The sequence below is a fragment of the Pseudochaenichthys georgianus genome, chromosome 24 (genome assembly GCF_902827115.2).
Source record: "Pseudochaenichthys georgianus chromosome 24, fPseGeo1.2, whole genome shotgun sequence".
Lineage (NCBI taxonomy): Eukaryota > Metazoa > Chordata > Actinopteri > Perciformes > Channichthyidae > Pseudochaenichthys > Pseudochaenichthys georgianus.
The window spans coordinates 21899733-21917394 of record NC_047526.1 but is presented as its reverse complement, the minus strand read 5'-3'; the positions used below and the strand labels follow the sequence as shown (position 1 = coordinate 21917394).

Sequence of the window (17662 nt, the reverse complement as noted above, 5' to 3'; positions counted from 1 at the left end):
AACGTACATGTGAAAACAGAGTGAACGAGGAGGGAGGTACACTGTGTTTGTATATGAGAGAAAATGAGAAACAGTGCAAGTGTGTGCATGCACGTGTTCATCACAGTTATTATAAATGCGGCTCATTTCAGAGCGCTATGTGTGCCATCGTACATCTGAACGGAGAGCATTCCTGCGTTAGCCCTGCTGTGTGTGTAATGCAGCAGTTATAAATGTGTGTTCTGTCCGTACACATCCCTTCACACGCGCATGGGCCTTTCTGTGTGTGCACCTGTGTGTCTCTGCATGTTTTTGTGCATGTTCAATGTGACAGACTCAGCAGAATTATGGCTGTGTAACACTGTAAATGACCCCCAGCAGGGAGGCCCGCAGACCACCCTGCTGCTGACAATAACACAAGCCCCTCACACAATACACACATTTCTGCTGCGGCTAATCTATAGGAGGTGGGTTGTACACACTGTACAGTAATAATCCTTGTACATTTAAACAATGCAATATCTTATCCATAGCTATTATGATTTGATAACTGCAACAAAGTGAAGGACATCTCTGCTCAAACGTGTGTCAGCAAGAGTTAGTTCAACCACAACAACCCAACGCCAGCAGGGCAAACCCTTTATTAAAGAGGATCCCATTCCAAAAATGTTTCAGTTCATTCCTCGATCAGCGAGCGTATGACTGAGGTGACTTGCTGTTAGTGAAATAATACTCCATGTCTGTTTCCCAAATTCATTCATGTTATAGTTTTGTTTCCTAAATGCAGATAGGTAGTAAATAACAGATACAAGCATTTAACTGATGCTGGCTTAAAAGTATCTACCGTTTAATTTTACATTTGGCTAAGAATAGACATACATCTGACTGAATGGATAAATACGCAGCTAAGATCTATTTTTTACAGACTCTTCTATTTCATTGGTCACAACTGTCTGCATGTATGACGGTTTTCTTCATCATGACATTAAAGAGAAAACTAAAGTAAATGTTTTACTCTGTGAGCCAACCTTTTTCCCTTTGGTTGGAACTGCATGTACACGTTTATATGTTGCTGTTGACACTGAAATACAATCCATCCTCAAATATGATGTGAATATAACATAATGCCGGTATTACATTTACAATCTCGATAATATATTCTGTAATCGAGCACATCGAGATTTGTCCGGCTATTGACTCCTAATGTTCTATCCCTACAGTAGAACTGGGATGCAGTCAGGCAGGTTAATACTGGAGGCTGGTTAGTTGTTAGGGTGGAGGTGGGGAGCTCACTTGTCCACAGCAAACCAGAGGGAGAGTGGATAGAGGGAGGAGAGTGGTGGTGGGGGGGGGTGAGTGAGGGAGGGCTGCAGGCTGCCAGCTGGGGAGCAGATGCTCTGGAGGACGAGGGGGAAAAACTCTTACCTCTGGGGCAGTGAGGAAGGGAGGAGGGGTTTCAGAGAGGACTCTTATAAGGCCATTGGGACACACAAGATAAGGCATTTCCAGCTGCAGAGTCCGACAGAGTTAGACCAGGATTCACAAAAGAGAACGTGAGGCAGAGAGGGGACAGAGACCCTAAAGCAGTATTTTACAACATTTTTACTACACAATTTTAGGACATTAAACTGATCCAATGAAAAACGGTCAAAGCACACACAGAGGTTTTATCATGTTTTCAAGGCAAGTCAGTGTTCTAGTAAAAAGTGGGGGCAAAAGTTAGAGAATTGCTATTCTACGTCACGTTCCTGAGCTCCTCTTGCACCTGCAAAGACAAGCTAACAAACTAGCACTAGCTTGCAAACAGCTGCAAAGAGACAACTAGGTCTCATTAGCACACGGGCTGAGAAGTGTCTGTCGTAAAGTGTGTAAATCTAGAAACTTTCTTAGCGAATAAGAAACCATTTGGCACATGGACATTTAGTAGTATTTAGCAGATTGATGGAATCAATGCTTCTTCATACATGTCCCTTGGAGCAAAGCATCCAAGATGTGCAGACCCTTCAGCATGTATCGTATGTGCAAAGACTTCCTACATCCTGTTTATACGTTTTTGATGCACCCACCTCTCTCCCTATTATTAGCTGGCCTGATAATGTATGATAGGTTTGAACTTTTTGCAATTTAAATCGGGGTCAGTAACCTGCGACAATGTGGGCAAAACCCTTTTTACTGGCTCGTTATTTAATCAAGCAGTTTATTTAAGATGCAGCAGTGGAGGACTGATGGCACACATGTTTTGAACAAATCCAGAAAATATCTCCTTACTTCTGGATCTGGACAATATAACAAAAAAGGCAGAACATGATTTGCCTTTATATTATATTACAATGTAAATGCATTTCCAGCTGCCCATGGCTATAATGAGACAGGAGCAGGCAGGCGTAGCCGAAGGGGGCTTCTCCAGAGGGGGTCCAAATGCTAGGGACAAACTTTGATGTAGTGTAAACTCACACACTGATATCAAAGAGCAGCTGCAATGCTTCCTTTCTCTCCTCAATCCCTGGGACTCTCTCCCCACTCCCTCCGTCTCCTTATGACTGGCTCAGCACAAAGTCTTCTAATCCACTGAGAGCGAGGCTAACACAGGAGCTAATGAGATTAGCACACTGTTGGCTTCTTTTCCCTTCTCTCTGCCCTGTACTGCTTTCCATCTATCACTGCCTGCTAATCGGTGTGTGTGTGTGTGTGTGTGTGTGTGTGTGTGTGTGTGTGTGTGTGTGTGTGTGTGTGTGTGTGTGTGTGTGTGTGTGTGTGTGTGTGTGTGTGTGTGTGTGTGTGTGTGTGTGTGTGTGTGTGTGTGCCTGTGTGCAGCGCAGTGTGTGTGAATGTGATGTGACTTGGTAGGAAAATGGCGGGTGATTGAGTAAGATGAAATAGGGCATAAATAATTAGAATCCCCATGGAAAAGATCTTTATTCTGTGATGTATGATACAATCTAGAGTAATGTCACCTGAGCAAATGTATCTTATGAACTCAACCTATTTTAGCTGAATAATCTCGTGAATACTGTTAAAAAGAGGTGTTATTCAACGATACACTTGTACTGTTAAATCTGTACATCAGTCTTTTATGAATGCCCTTTGCTCAGTCATTCAATCGGCTGTGCGACACGCTGGGATATAATATTTGATTTGTTGTCTTTCCTCTGTGCTGTAAGAAGAAACTTTGACCTGAACCGCTTCCCCCTGCACGCCAGCAGAAATCAATCACTAGCTGGAATGCAACCAAACATTATTTTTGTTTTGCTTCAGTGAAGACAAGCTCCCTATCTCTGTTTGCTAAAACATGTCAAGTCAGGAGCTCTTTATTTGAATTGTCCTTTTGTTATTTATCTTCAACAGTAGAAACCCTGGATGACCTGTATCTTGTCTACAGTCTGATTCTTTCCTTTCCTTTTTTTTTACTTTGTAAATGTGACAGCAGGTCATGTGATGGGCGATTTTAAACTTTAGAGGATGATTTGTAGGGAGATGCAGACACAGACATTTAGGAGAAGAGCAAAAGCGACGTGGAACAAAATGGGTTGGCACCCAATCTCAGATAGTGCCCGACAGGCGGCGTGACATTTGTCTGTGTGAATCCCTGCCTCTGAGTTAACGATCGCTATTTATACAAAAATAGGAAATAAGTGGCAGAGAAGGATTTTGACTCTATCTGTACAAAAAATATCCATGATAAACCTGAACATCTCACACACACTTTATGAACAGCGCGACAGAGAACATGAGGTGATGTGGCAGAATTACTCTTGTGACAAATTGAAAATCTATCAAAGATTAACACATTCAATTCCATCTGTGTGTGTGTGTGTTTGCATAACTTTTTATTTGATATCCCTCACTCTTTCAATCGCTGATTCTGCATGCTTTTCCATAAGAGCACACATGTCCTCTCCACACTGTATCTGTACTCTTCAGACCATTTATCCACCAGGACGGTTACACAAACTTACAAATATGTGTTCGTAGTTCCTCTAACCCATCCTGCTCCCCCTGTGAATGTCCTCTGGGTCTTTCCATGGGGTCCGTCTATCTGCCAGTGTGGTGAAGAGGGAGATGAACACAGCTTTACAAGCTGAGGCCACCCGGGGCTTTAATTAGAATGAAATCATCTGAATTACCTTCGGCTCCAAGCGGTCATATCGACCTAACCCTGTGAAGAAAATAAGGTCTTGCTGCTTTGCAATTGCATTTTACAGCTCTGTGTTTGTTTATTAACCTGTCAATATTGTGATGATGCAACACCAGGAAAACAACTGAAAGTAAATATGCTTCATTTTACACACTCCCAACTAATTATTGGATACATTCGCCCTGTGTCCTCTCATCTCCACAATCATTAAAAACCTCATAACCAAATGATATCTTCTTCATTCAGGAAAACCACTCTCCTTATTCTTCATTGGAACGGCTGTAATAAGCTTTGATTCACTGTGAGGGGGCAAAATGTGGAGCACGCCCTGCTTCCCACGCGAGGACATGCAAGCTGGTGCTGGTTAGAGCTCCTGATGCCGGGGGTGGGAAACCCCTGAGTTCTGAGAAGTGGGGTCACAGCTTTGCATTTCATGTGGGAGAGGGGCTCCTTATAGATGCGCAAGAGCTCTTTTTATTTGTATTTGTGTGTGTCTGTGTGCATACAAAAAAACGCTAGATTAAATGTGTGTGTACAGAGGTTCTACATAAGGTTTTGTGTGTGTGTGTGTGTGTGTGTGTGTGTGTGTGTGTGTGTGTGTGTGTGTGTGTGGTGTGTGTGTGTGTGTGTGTGTGTGTGTGTGTGTGTGTGTGTGTGTGTGTGTGTGTGTGTGTGTGTGTGTGTGTGTGTGTGTGTGTGTGTGTGTGTGTGTGTGTGTGTGTGTGTGTGTGTGTGTGTGTGTGTGTGTGTGTGTGTGTGTGTGTGTGTGTGTGTGTGTGTGTGTGCGTGTGCGTGCGTGGTAGAGAGATGGCACAGTGCAGGGGAAAGTGAACGGCAGATGCTCCCGTTAATTAGATGTAATGATGACACACGTAATAACTAACTAAAAACTGATAACTAAGAGGGCTGACTGGAGGAACAACGGATGAATCTATGAGCGGTGGCTAATTAACGCATGAGACTACATGGTCTGAAGCCAGGCCTATCAGTGAATCACCCCATCAGTGTATTCAAGCAGGACACATCGTATCTTAGGAGCCTCTCGTTTGCTCTCACTTCATGTCGTTCTACTCGCTAACCTTCCGCCTGCTTCTCATCACAGACACCTCGATCTGTTGCAGCCACTAAAGAACCAGCACAGTCCTCAACTGTTTGATGAAGAGAAAGTACAAAGTGCTGTGTTCTTCCAGGTCCCTGTGTTTGTGATTGTTCAGACGTACCTTCTGTTTCCGCTTCTCCTTCCTCTTGTCCTCTGTGTCCTGCAGCATCTTCTCTCTCCACAGGTCAAAGAAGTAGGACGGATTGGTGTAAAACTTCAGACCCTCCTTCCCATCGTCCCTGCAGATGGACAAAAGAAACCGATATCTCGTTACAAAACAGCTAATCAAGAAAAATGATCGGCACATCAATTGATAATGGAATTATTGTTAGCCGCAGGATACCATACACATCTTTTATTCAGTTTTGTTTATTTTCCACTAAAAAAATCTACAAGACTTTTGCATTTGATAAAGCAATAAAGCTTTTTTAATTGACTTCAAATCAATTGCAGGGCTGCAACTTACCAATAATGTCATTGTTGATGTATTTGACTAATAAGTAAATAATTCACTAAAGAAATTGTGGGAAATGGCCCACAATTCAGTTCAATAAGGGAAGTTCGGATGTCTTGTGTTGTTGGACAAACAGTACAACATCCCCAAATAGCCCAAAAGGCTAATTAAAGCAGCAAATTACTACGCTTGAAAATTGGCAGAAAGAATAATTGATGATCATTGTCGTTGCTGTTTCAGCTCTACTAAAAGCTCTCTGTCCTCTAATATTGCAGGCGGCAGGCACTACAGCGGTTGGACGTTCCTGAAAAATAGAAAGTGAGGGAAATGTTTGATAATAATTTCTCTTCTCCTGTGTCCTGCCCTTGCCTGTCGCAGTCTGCTTTCCTTCCAGAGATCATATTTGTTTACCATTTACCATGAATAATAGCTTATGTCCTGCTCTATCATTCATTCCCTCTCAACTGTGCCGCACTCTCTGTCTTCTTCACTCGCATTACAGAAGCCTTTGTGGTTGGCGCTCACTGGGGAGAACAGTGCCATGATGATTGGGAGGGAAACAGAACAAGGCTTCTGACAGACACAGGTAGTTATCACATCAAAAGGTCCCTCTTGACACACACACACACACACACACACACACACACACACACACACACACACACACACACACACACACACACACACACACACACACACACACACACACACACACACACACACACACACACACACACACACACACACACACACACACACACACACACACACACACACACACACACGTCCTTTCATATCATTACAGGGATAAGCCTCCTAAATGGCCCTGCTGGTGTCTTTCCACTTCTTTTTTGATGCTTTCAAAAGTTATATTTTTAAAATATATTTATTTAAACTATGAAATAAGGTGTACACCTTTGAAAGAGGGCAACTTTGGGAACAACAGCAATTACAAAAAAACTAAAATGTCCGTTTCTTGCATTGTAAATTCAACTCTACATGATTGGTAGCTGCATCAATGACTATAGCTCTTTAAAAACTAGAGAATACTCCTCCACGAGGAAGGACTTTTTAGGCACCCAGACCTAACGTACTTGCTAACTATATGATTATAGATATTTATGCAGGAGCTAATATATACTGTGTCCTCCGGTCAAAGCACAGGTACAGTTCTAAAGAGGTTCTTAGTCTCCTGGGAAATATCTTCCAGAGGAAACACCTTTAGAGCAGCAAAGAGAAAATGGCTATTTCTGGCACCCTACATGTGGGCTAATTAACATCAATACCAGGTGTTCTCCTCCAAAACAACAATAGTATTGATCTAACCTTAGTGTTATTTTCTACTTCAACTTGTATTGTAAACCAACATAGTCATTCTATCTCTTATGATTGTTAATCCGTACTGTATCTGTTCAGAACTAAAGGGCACATAAAAGGGTACTTCATGTCTCCTTTGACACTTAACAGAAATAATGGGTGTATCCAGCCGTGCGAAGGTCCAATCACCCAGCGACGGCAACGCTAAGGGAGTGAATTATTTGATGATGACTCCGATCAGAGCCAGGATAGAGAACATGAGAGGGAAAAGCTTCAAAAGGCAAGAGTGTAAATGGTAATCAAATGCAACACAACAAAGGGAAGAAAATACAATCCAATACAGGATAACAAAAGCAGAGAGAGAGAGAGAGAGAGAGAGAGAGAGAGAGAGAGAGATTATGTAAATCATTATATGCATGCTATTCCTGCTGTGGGTTTTTGAGCCGTGTGTTTTGTGTTTGTTTTTTCTTGTGTGTACTGTATGGGAGAGGGAGAGATAGAAGCAGCTGTGTTCAGGGGTATCTGAGAAATAACAGCCTGGGGAGGCGTCCCATGGAGACTCCTGGTGTGATGTGTGGAGGAGAGAGGAGGGGAGGATAGAGAGGAGATGAGAAGAGAGGAGCATAGAGAGGAGGGGAGGATAGAGAGGAGACAAGAAGAGAGGAGGGGAGGATAGAGAGGAGATGAGAAGAGAGGAGCATAGAGAGGAGGGGAGGATAGAGAGGAGACGAGAAGAGAGGAGGGGGGGATAGAGAGGAGATGAGAAGAGAGGAGCATAGAGAGGAGGGGAGGATAGAGAGGAGATGAGAAGAGAGGAGGGGAGGATAGAGAGGAGATGAGAAGAGAGGAGCATAGAGAGAAGGGGAGGATAGAGAGGAGATGAGAAGAGAGGAGGGGGGGATAGAGAGGAGGGGAGAAGAGAGGAGGATAGAGATGAGAAGAGAGGAGGATATAGGGGATAGGAGAGGAAAGGAAGTGAAAACTCAAAGGGTGGTTCCCCTGGTACAGGAAGTAAACATCTCCTATAATATTGTAACCTTTTTTTATCCTGTGATGGCTTCCTGTCCTTGCATTTCTGTCAACTTTACCCTATTTAATATCAATTATAGCTGAACAAATAAGATGGTTGATCAAGGGACAAGATAACGCTAATAGCTAAGTATTGCTTCTGAAATGTGAGGATCTTTCCAGGCTTATGGCATTGTATGGCTAAAAGGTTAACAGATCAATCAAGTAAATGATTGTCAGGTTAAATGAAGTAATAGTTAGAGTCAGCCTTAATATTGATAGACTCTGTCCTTTATAATAGGAACTTAATCCACTCTACTAGACAGTGTGCTCAGGGGCACTCTATCAATTGTTTTTCAAGGAGAGGTGAGAGCAGTTCCATCCAGCCTGGGAACTGACCTCAAGGCTTTAATAGTGCATGTTATTATGTGTGGTTCAAATATCACCATTAATCCTTGTCTGAATAAAACAGACGTGTAGCCTTCGGCCAGCGCGAAACAAGACATTTAAAGTAAGATTGGAAAAATAAAGTCACTCATGCCTTTAGCTTGGCTCGCACATTAAATAACACCGCCACGACTCATTCAAATACCACAGGCTTCACCTGCCTCAATACAGTGCAAATGATGTATGTGTCTACACACACAAAGTTAAGAGATTAAAATAGATTAAAAGTGTTCGGCCTGTAACCTTCTCCAACTGGTTTGGTCAAGTGCACAGTAATAGGTCATATCAAATGCTTCAGGAGAGAAAAATGGAGTGAGAGGGGAGAGAAAGCAGCAGGGTGAGAGGGCTGTGAAAAAAAGGGCAGAGCGCTGGCCAGAGGAGGTTTTTATGGATTATTCATCTCCAGAAGACTCTTTCTATCGCTCTGCTCAACACTCAAGAGCCAAGAGAGATGTCTGATAAAAATATCCCCACCAACCAAGGTGCAAAAGAAGATATTTCAATACATGCAGAGTAAAACTGTGTATCCATTTGTGGTTAGGGCAACCAAGATAATGGTGTCTTCTGTTTTCTTATATGTTGTGCATCATTGTGAGCAATACAAGTAATACAAGGTTGAATAGTGGCTGGGAGAAGTATTATAGAAAGAAGAGGACTAAATGCTAATGCATTAAATGCTACAAATTGCAATATGTTCCGTATATTTTTTATTCATGTACAGCACTTTGGCGCGACCGAAAGTTGTTTTAAAATGTGCTTTATAAATAAACTTGATTTGATTTGATTTGAGGACAAATACCGGCCAATGTTCAAAACCATTTCAGTGATTCTTTTAGCTATTGATAAAATACAAATGACATTTTCCCCAATCTCTACACAGAGGAGAATGAAAACCGACACATGTATGGTATACTGTAGTTAGAGCCATGCTGGGCTCAGAAAAAAGGGCGGCAATTAAAGAGCCTGTGACACGGTTTTCCCCCATCATCCAAACCCATCAATTTGAGTACATATTGTCCCCTTGAAAACCGTTACTGAACTGATTTTGGATATTTGTACTTTGATAACCATTAATCTGCCTTCAATGTTGACAATTTTCTGGATCTTCTCGCGGATTCTTCAAGTCCCGCCAAATGATGGGTGACGTCATTGGGGCACAGCGCTCCAGCTGCACCGTCCAGGATCCCAGCATCTGCATGTAAACCTTTATATATATATACAGTCAGATGTAAACGCACGACGGCGCACACAGCAGCAAGCTCAGACAGCGATGACAGGTTAATGTTGAAGGTGTCTGAGAGCTCATATGAGGCTGAAGGATCGGTTTATGTTGTATCTGTTAGAAGTTTAGGAATGAGGTGCGTCAATATGGGCGATCATAGGTCATGTAGCCAGTGGTGGAATGGCACTACAAATCATCCCGGGACTCTCGACCGGCCCACTTCGGTACCGCTAGTAAATTGTCAACGGGGGGAGTGGGAGATGTCAGGGTGCTGTAGATAGTAAATGTAAATATGTAAATATTTGTGTCACTGCATCCTGGTAAAATACAAATATAATGTATAATGTCTGTGTCTTTGACCTTAGCGCTGCTAGCCACCTGTGCCCTGTACTACGAAGCCAGTTCAACAGACCCTGGATATGTTTGAGTAACAAACAAACTAACAACAACAAACTAACACACGAGATCTCGCTAAGAGGTCCTATACGACGCTGGTTATCAACTCGGTAAATCAAGCCAGGGTTTCTTTCTCCAGCTGAGAGCGCGTTCACGTCTAAGACACGAGTGGATCTGACTTTCATTACATTTGTCTCGAGTGTTTCGTCAACATAATGTGTTAAATAATACTTCTGCATCCAGTCTGTGACACTGTGAGTGTTGCACGGCCAGATGAGGCTGGAGAAGCTGACTCAGATAAGGAAATATATGATATATTATGATATTATATGATCGATGATCTGATTGATGATGTAATATGAATGATAAGTGCGACACGTCGGCGTCTTCTCTGCATACGGCAGTTTAAACTGTATTTTCTTTATCCTGTAATATGACTTGAGAGATTTAAACTCCGCACACTGAGTTGATCTCTGTTCTATAGACGCCGGAGGCGGGCAGCGTCAGGTAAAAGAAGTTATTTAGCCTTCTCAAACCTGAGCCTCACGCGCCGCCTATGGGGGATGTGCTAGTTACTTATCCGACCGGCCCACTTCGGTACCGGCCCATCGGGATTCGTCCCGATGGCCAGTCCGCCACTGCACCCAGCCCACGTAAATTGTCAACGGGGGGAGCCTCGCTGTGGGGAAACGGTGGACCTAGTGTCCCGATCGGAGTGGGAATAATAATAATAATCCGTGCATTTTATCCATTAATTTCCCCAACATTGTGGTAAAAAAACACACGTTTAACACACACACACACACACACACACACACACACACACACACACACACACACACACACACACACACACACACACACACACACACACACACACACACACACACACACACACACACACACACACGTCCTTTCATATCATTACAGGGATAAGCCTCCTAAATGGCCCTGCTGGTGTCTTTCCACTTCTTTTTTGATGCTTTCAAAAGTTATATTTTTAAAATATATTTATTTAAACTATGAAATAAGGTGTACACCTTTGAAAGAGGGCAACTTTGGGAACAACAGCAATTACAAAAAAACTAAAATGTCCGTTTCTTGCATTGTAAATTCAACTCTACATGATTGGTAGCTGCATCAATGACTATAGCTCTTTAAAAACTAGAGAATACTCCTCCACGAGGAAGGACTTTTTAGGCACCCAGACCTAACGTACTTGCTAACTATATGATTATAGATATTTATGCAGGAGCTAATATATACTGTGTCCTCCGGTCAAAGCACAGGTACAGTTCTAAAGAGGTTCTTAGTCTCCTGGGAAATATCTTCCAGAGGAAACACCTTTAGAGCAGCAAAGAGAAAATGGCTATTTCTGGCACCCTACATGTGGGCTAATTAACATCAATACCAGGTGTTCTCCTCCAAAACAACAATATCATTGATCTAACCTTAGTGTTATTTTCTACTTCAACTTGTATTGTAAACCAACATAGTCATTCTATCTCTTATGATTGTTAATCCGTACTGTATCTGTTCAGAACTAAAGGGCACATAAAAGGGTACTTCATGTCTCCTTTGACACTTAACAGAAATAATGGGTGTATCCAGCCGTGCGAAGGTCCAATCACCCAGCGACGGCAACGCTAAGGGAGTGAATTATTTGATGATGACTCCGATCAGAGCCAGGATAGAGAACATGAGAGGGAAAAGCTTCAAAAGGCAAGGGTGTAAATGGTAATCAAATGCAACACAACAAAGGGAAGAAAATACAATCCAATACAGGATAACAAAAGCAGAGAGAGAGAGAGAGAGAGAGAGAGCGAGAGAGAGAGAGAGAGAGAGAGAGAGAGAGAGAGAGAGAGAGAGAGAGAGAGAGAGAGAGAGAGAGAGAGAGAGAGAGAGAGAGAGAGAGAGAGAGAGAGAGAGAGAGAGAGAGAGAGAGAGAGAGAGAGAGAGAGAATGTAAATCATTATATGCATGCTATTCCTGCTGTGGGTTTTTGAGCCGTGTGTTTTGTGTTTGTTTTTTCTTGTGTGTACTGTATGGGAGAGGGAGAGATAGAAGCAGCTGTGTTCAGGGGTATTCAAGTAAATGATTGTCAGGTTAAATGAAGTAATAGTTAGAGTCAGCCTTAATATTGATAGACTCTGTCCTTTATAATAGGAACTTAATCCACTCTACTAGACAGTGTGCTCAGGGGCACTCTATCAATTGTTTTTCAAGGAGAGGTGAGAGCAGTTCCATCCAGCCTGGGAACTGACCTCAAGGCTTTAATAGTGCATGTTATTATGTGTGGTTCAAATATCACCATTAATCCTTGTCTGAATAAAACAGACGTGTAGCCTTCGGCCAGCGCGAAACAAGACATTTAAAGTAAGATTGGAAAAATAAAGTCACTCATGCCTTTAGCTTGGCTCGCACATTAAATAACACCGCCACGACTCATTCAAATACCACAGGCTTCACCTGCCTCAATACAGTGCAAATGATGTATGTGTCTACACACACAAAGTTAAGAGATTAAAATAGATTAAAAGTGTTCGGCCTGTAACCTTCTCCAACTGGTTTGGTCAAGTGCACAGTAATAGGTCATATCAAATGCTTCAGGAGAGAAAAATGGAGTGAGAGGGGAGAGAAAGCAGCAGGGTGAGAGGGCTGTGAAAAAAAGGGCAGAGCGCTGGCCAGAGGAGGTTTTTATGGATTATTCATCTCCAGAAGACTCTTTCTATCGCTCTGCTCAACACTCAAGAGCCAAGAGAGATGTCTGATAAAAATATCCCCACCAACCAAGGTGCAAAAGAAGATATTTCAATACATGCAGAGTAAAACTGTGTATCCATTTGTGGTTAGGGCAACCAAGATAATGGTGTCTTCTGTTTTCTTATATGTTGTGCATCATTGTGAGCAATACAAGTAATACAAGGTTGAATAGTGGCTGGGAGAAGTATTATAGAAAGAAGAGGACTAAATGCTAATGCATTAAATGCTACAAATTGCAATATGTTCCGTATATTTTTTATTCATGTACAGCACTTTGGCGCGACCGAAAGTTGTTTTAAAATGTGCTTTATAAATAAACTTGATTTGATTTGATTTGAGGACAAATACCGGCCAATGTTCAAAACCATTTCAGTGATTCTTTTAGCTATTGATAAAATACAAATGACATTTTCCCCAATCTCTACACAGAGGAGAATGAAAACCGACACATGTATGGTATACTGTAGTTAGAGCCATGCTGGGCTCAGAAAAAAGGGCGGCAATTAAAGAGCCTGTGACACGGTTTTCCCCCATCATCCAAACCCATCAATTTGAGTACATATTGTCCCCTTGAAAACCGTTACTGAACTGATTTTGGATATTTGTACTTTGATAACCATTAATCTGCCTTCAATGTTGACAATTTTCTGGATCTTCTCGCGGATTCTTCAAGTCCCGCCAAATGATGGGTGACGTCATTGGGGCACAGCGCTCCAGCTGCACCGTCCAGGATCCCAGCATCTGCATGTAAACCTTTATATATATATACAGTCAGATGTAAACGCACGACGGCGCACACAGCAGCAAGCTCAGACAGCGATGACAGGTTAATGTTGAAGGTGTCTGAGAGCTCATATGAGGCTGAAGGATCGGTTTATGTTGTATCTGTTAGAAGTTTAGGAATGAGGTGCGTCAATATGGGCGATCATAGGTCATGTAGCCAGTGGTGGAATGGCACTACAAATCATCCCGGGACTCTCGACCGGCCCACTTCGGTACCGCTAGTAAATTGTCAACGGGGGGAGTGGGAGATGTCAGGGTGCTGTAGATAGTAAATGTAAATATGTAAATATTTGTGTCACTGCATCCTGGTAAAATACAAATATAATGTATAATGTCTGTGTCTTTGACCTTAGCGCTGCTAGCCACCTGTGCCCTGTACTACGAAGCCAGTTCAACAGACCCTGGATATGTTTGAGTAACAAACAAACTAACAACAACAAACTAACAAACGAGATCTCGCTAAGAGGTCCTATACGACGCTGGTTATCAACTCGGTAAATCAAGCCAGGGTTTCTCTCTCCAGCTGAGAGCGCGTTCACGTCTAAGACACGAGTGGATCTGACTTTAATTACATTTGTCTCGAGTGTTTCGTCAACATAATGTGTTAAATAATACTTCTGCATCCAGTCTGTGACACTGAGTGTTGCACGGCCAGATGAGACTGGAGAAGCTGACTCAGATAAGGAAATATATGATATATTATGATATTATATGATCGATGATCTGATTGATGATGTAATATGAATGATAAGTGCGACACGTCGGCGTCTTCTCTGCATACGGCAGTTTAAACTGTATTTTCTTTATCCTGTAATATGACTTGAGAGATTTAAACTCCGCACACTGAGTTGATCTCTTTTCTATAGACGCCGGAGGCGGGCAGCGTCAGGTAAAAGAAGTTATTTAGCCTTCTCAAACCTGAGCCTCACGCGCCGCCTATGGGGGATGTGCTAGTTACTTATCCGACCGGCCCACTTCGGTACCGGCCCATCGGGATTCGTCCCGATGGCCAGTCCGCCACTGCACCCAGCCCACGTAAATTGTCAACGGGGGGAGCCTCGCTGCGGGGAAACGGTGGACCTAGTGTCCCGATCGGAGTGGGAATAATAATAATAATCCGTGCATTTTATCCATTAATTTCCCCAACATTGTGGTAAAAAAACACACGTTTAATCCATGTTGTTGGTGTACTACAACTACAAAAAGCATCGGGTTGTTTTCTCATCAGGAAATGCAGACCGGCTCAAACAAACGATTTTTAATCATCATCCTCACGATCATTTAATGTATCATATGTTCGCCGAATTGACATGAAAGCACTAATAAATGTAGTTTCATCCACTTGAGTTTACAACCACAAAAATAATCGATTTGTTTTTATATCACATCCGACGGGAGGAAATTCAGCAGCTCTCACTCCCGATTTTTAATCCTAATGTAATCATCATCTTCACCACGATCATTTATGTTTATGTCGCCGAATTGACATGAAAGCACTGACAAATATGAATATACTGTAGTCAACTTCATTAAAACGTTATTAACATGCCTAATCTCAGTAATTCACCATTTCTACGCATGACACAACACACTTTGTCCGTGTTTGGCTCTCGAAGCGTTCCCGCATTGACGTCACTTCCGGCTTCCCCCAAAACTTCAAAATGAGTCGAAGGAATTTCCCCACGATGTTCGAAATTATTGATATTTAACTAAACGGTATCGCTTTTTCCTTTTTAAACTGACGGTTCGAGATTACTAGTAGCCCAATATTTCATTGCACAACAGTTGTTGGGATGCTGTCACAGGCTCTTTAAACCTTCCAGTTAAAGGTGATGTCAGGTTTTTCTTAAAGAACGGAACAGCTGACCTCCTCCTTCTCCCCCATTGTAGGGAGTTCATGATTTCCTTTTGAAAAATCTGGTTTTAAAAAGAAAATTATCATTAGCTTTAAGCCTAAATGTGACTCTTCTAGTAACCGTCATGCCCATAAAAGCCCTTTCTAAAGTGAGTAAAATAGGTTGCACTCTGACCTGTAGGACGAGAGGATGTTGAGGGGGGGCGGCTCCTCGCAGGTCTGGTAGGACTCCTGCAGTGGGACCGGCAGCGACTTGCGGTCAAACAGCTGCTGGTCCTGGATGGTTGAACTCCTGAAAGCCTTCCTCATGGTGATGTCCTGAAGAGACACTGTGGGGGGGAAGGAGGGATGGAGAATAAGGAAAAAGAGGAGGGAGGGATGGGAGATTATGAAATCAGGCTCTTTAAGAAACATGTGATACACATATTTGCAAACCAAGTCTCTCTCATGTCTCTAGTGAACACAATAAGAAGCATTTTGCTCCACCCATTATTACCATCATGAACAATGAGGTCATCACTTAAACAATCACAAACATAAATCTTTCCTGATGGATCTGTTAATGTTAAGGATATTTTGCTCAAGTTCACATTTAAAATCCCCTCAGTGGACTATGTCAACCATCTAGCTCTCTATCTAATTGTTTAACCCTTAAATCATGTTTTTAGCTATTGCAACCCTTTTGCTTTTACTTCTAGGACTAGTTTAAATGTGTCTGCTAGCTTTATATAAGTTCTCACTCTTACGTATGGTTTTCAAGTGTTATATCTGACACTAGTCTGTGGTTTTCTTTGAATTTAGATAGTCTTTCAAGTATGTTGAATCCCTTACAATTGCAGAAGTACCCCTGGTTACGATCCCTGATATAAGAAATCCGATTTTTTGGTCAGGGATAACACAGGTGCTAACGCTACATTGCTGTCCTAATTAGCTAATTAAAGTCACCCCAAAAGCAAACCCACACATGATGGATACGCTAAGCTAAACTGGGCTGCCTGAATGTCGTCTATCAGGGGATTTGGAGATGATTGCCCTTCTTTCATAGGACAGCTGACTCATTTCAACGGGCAAAAGAATAACAGAGTGATAACAATGTTGCACAGCTGAAGCTTTCAGAAAAACATGTTGGAGAAATCGCTGAGGGCAAGAGGAAAGGAAAAACAACCACGCTTATGCTAACCCTTAATCTGGTCGGGACAAGTAGAATACAGCAAGTCTTGGAAAGAAATCCGGAGAGTTGCAACCATATCTGAATTATACATGAGGGAATGACAAATGGGTACACTTTACCTGGAGCAACACTGAAAAAGTCACGTGGCATATGGAAATAATATGGTAACTGTACCACACTGTGACGGAGCGGAGGATCACAGAGTGACTGACTCCGCCACTGACACACACCAAACATTTCCTACTCTCTTCCGATGGTCGTGCGGCCGCCGTCTCCCCAGCAAAGGGAATGTGGAAAAGACAGAGACGCATCACTTCCGTGTTTTAAATAGGATGTCATGAACCATGCAATTTATTATTTATTTTTGCGTTTGTTCTGTTAAACCCCGAGCCTGTTTTTCAGGTTTCAGGCTCGAAAATGACATTCCCAGAACAAATGACCATATCTTCCCTTCTAAAAGGGTTAAATTAATAATCTTTTTTCTCAAAGTAATGATAAACCTGTGTGTTGGATGTAGAAAAGTCAGATTCAATATACCGTAATTTTCGGACTATAAGCCGCGCCTTTTCCCCCATTTTTCGACCCTGCGGCTTATATAACGGTGCGGCTAATCTATGGATTTTTACAGCTAATGGCCACTAGGGGACCTCCTAAATCTATGGATTTTACAGGTTACAGTCCACCACCTTTAACTCTATGGGCTCTATGGCCGGTCCGCGCCCCCCACCTTTAAGCGGCGGGCTCCAGCAGGAAAAGCTGGAAGCCGGAAAAGAGTGAGACAGATAGCGCGCAAAAGTAAAAGTGGAACCGAGAGTGGTACGAGAGACAGACAGACAGACATTACGAGAGCGAGACAGTTTGTGCAAAGGAAGTTTTTATGCACAAACCCTCTGTTCAGTGGGAGGCGTGGATGACTAGCGGCGATAAATCATTCACCAAAACTGGTCGCATGCGAAAAGCAACTTTCGCTCAAGTTTGCGAGTGGATCCTGACAGCGTGGAGGAGTGTCAAAACATCCACGATCACCAACGGG

General features: G+C 42.6%; 1 protein-coding gene across 4 annotated transcripts in view; it reads right to left on the bottom strand.

Annotated features, from left to right (window-relative positions):
• The window catches only part of wasf1 (WASP family member 1), a 70470-nt gene that overhangs the window by 8740 nt on the left and 44068 nt on the right, over positions 1–17662 (bottom strand). For 3 of the 4 annotated variants that reach the window (XM_034076540.1, XM_034076541.2, XM_034076539.2), the window contains 2 exons: positions 15634–15787; positions 5335–5452 (listed from right to left, as the gene is read on the bottom strand). In XM_034076540.1, coding sequence (XP_033932431.1) covers positions 5335–5452; positions 15634–15787 — 272 coding nt within the window. Of the gene's footprint in view, positions 1–1404; positions 1489–5334; positions 5453–15633; positions 15788–17662 lie in introns of all 4 variants that reach the window. The other variant, XM_034076542.2, reaches the window with a different exon arrangement.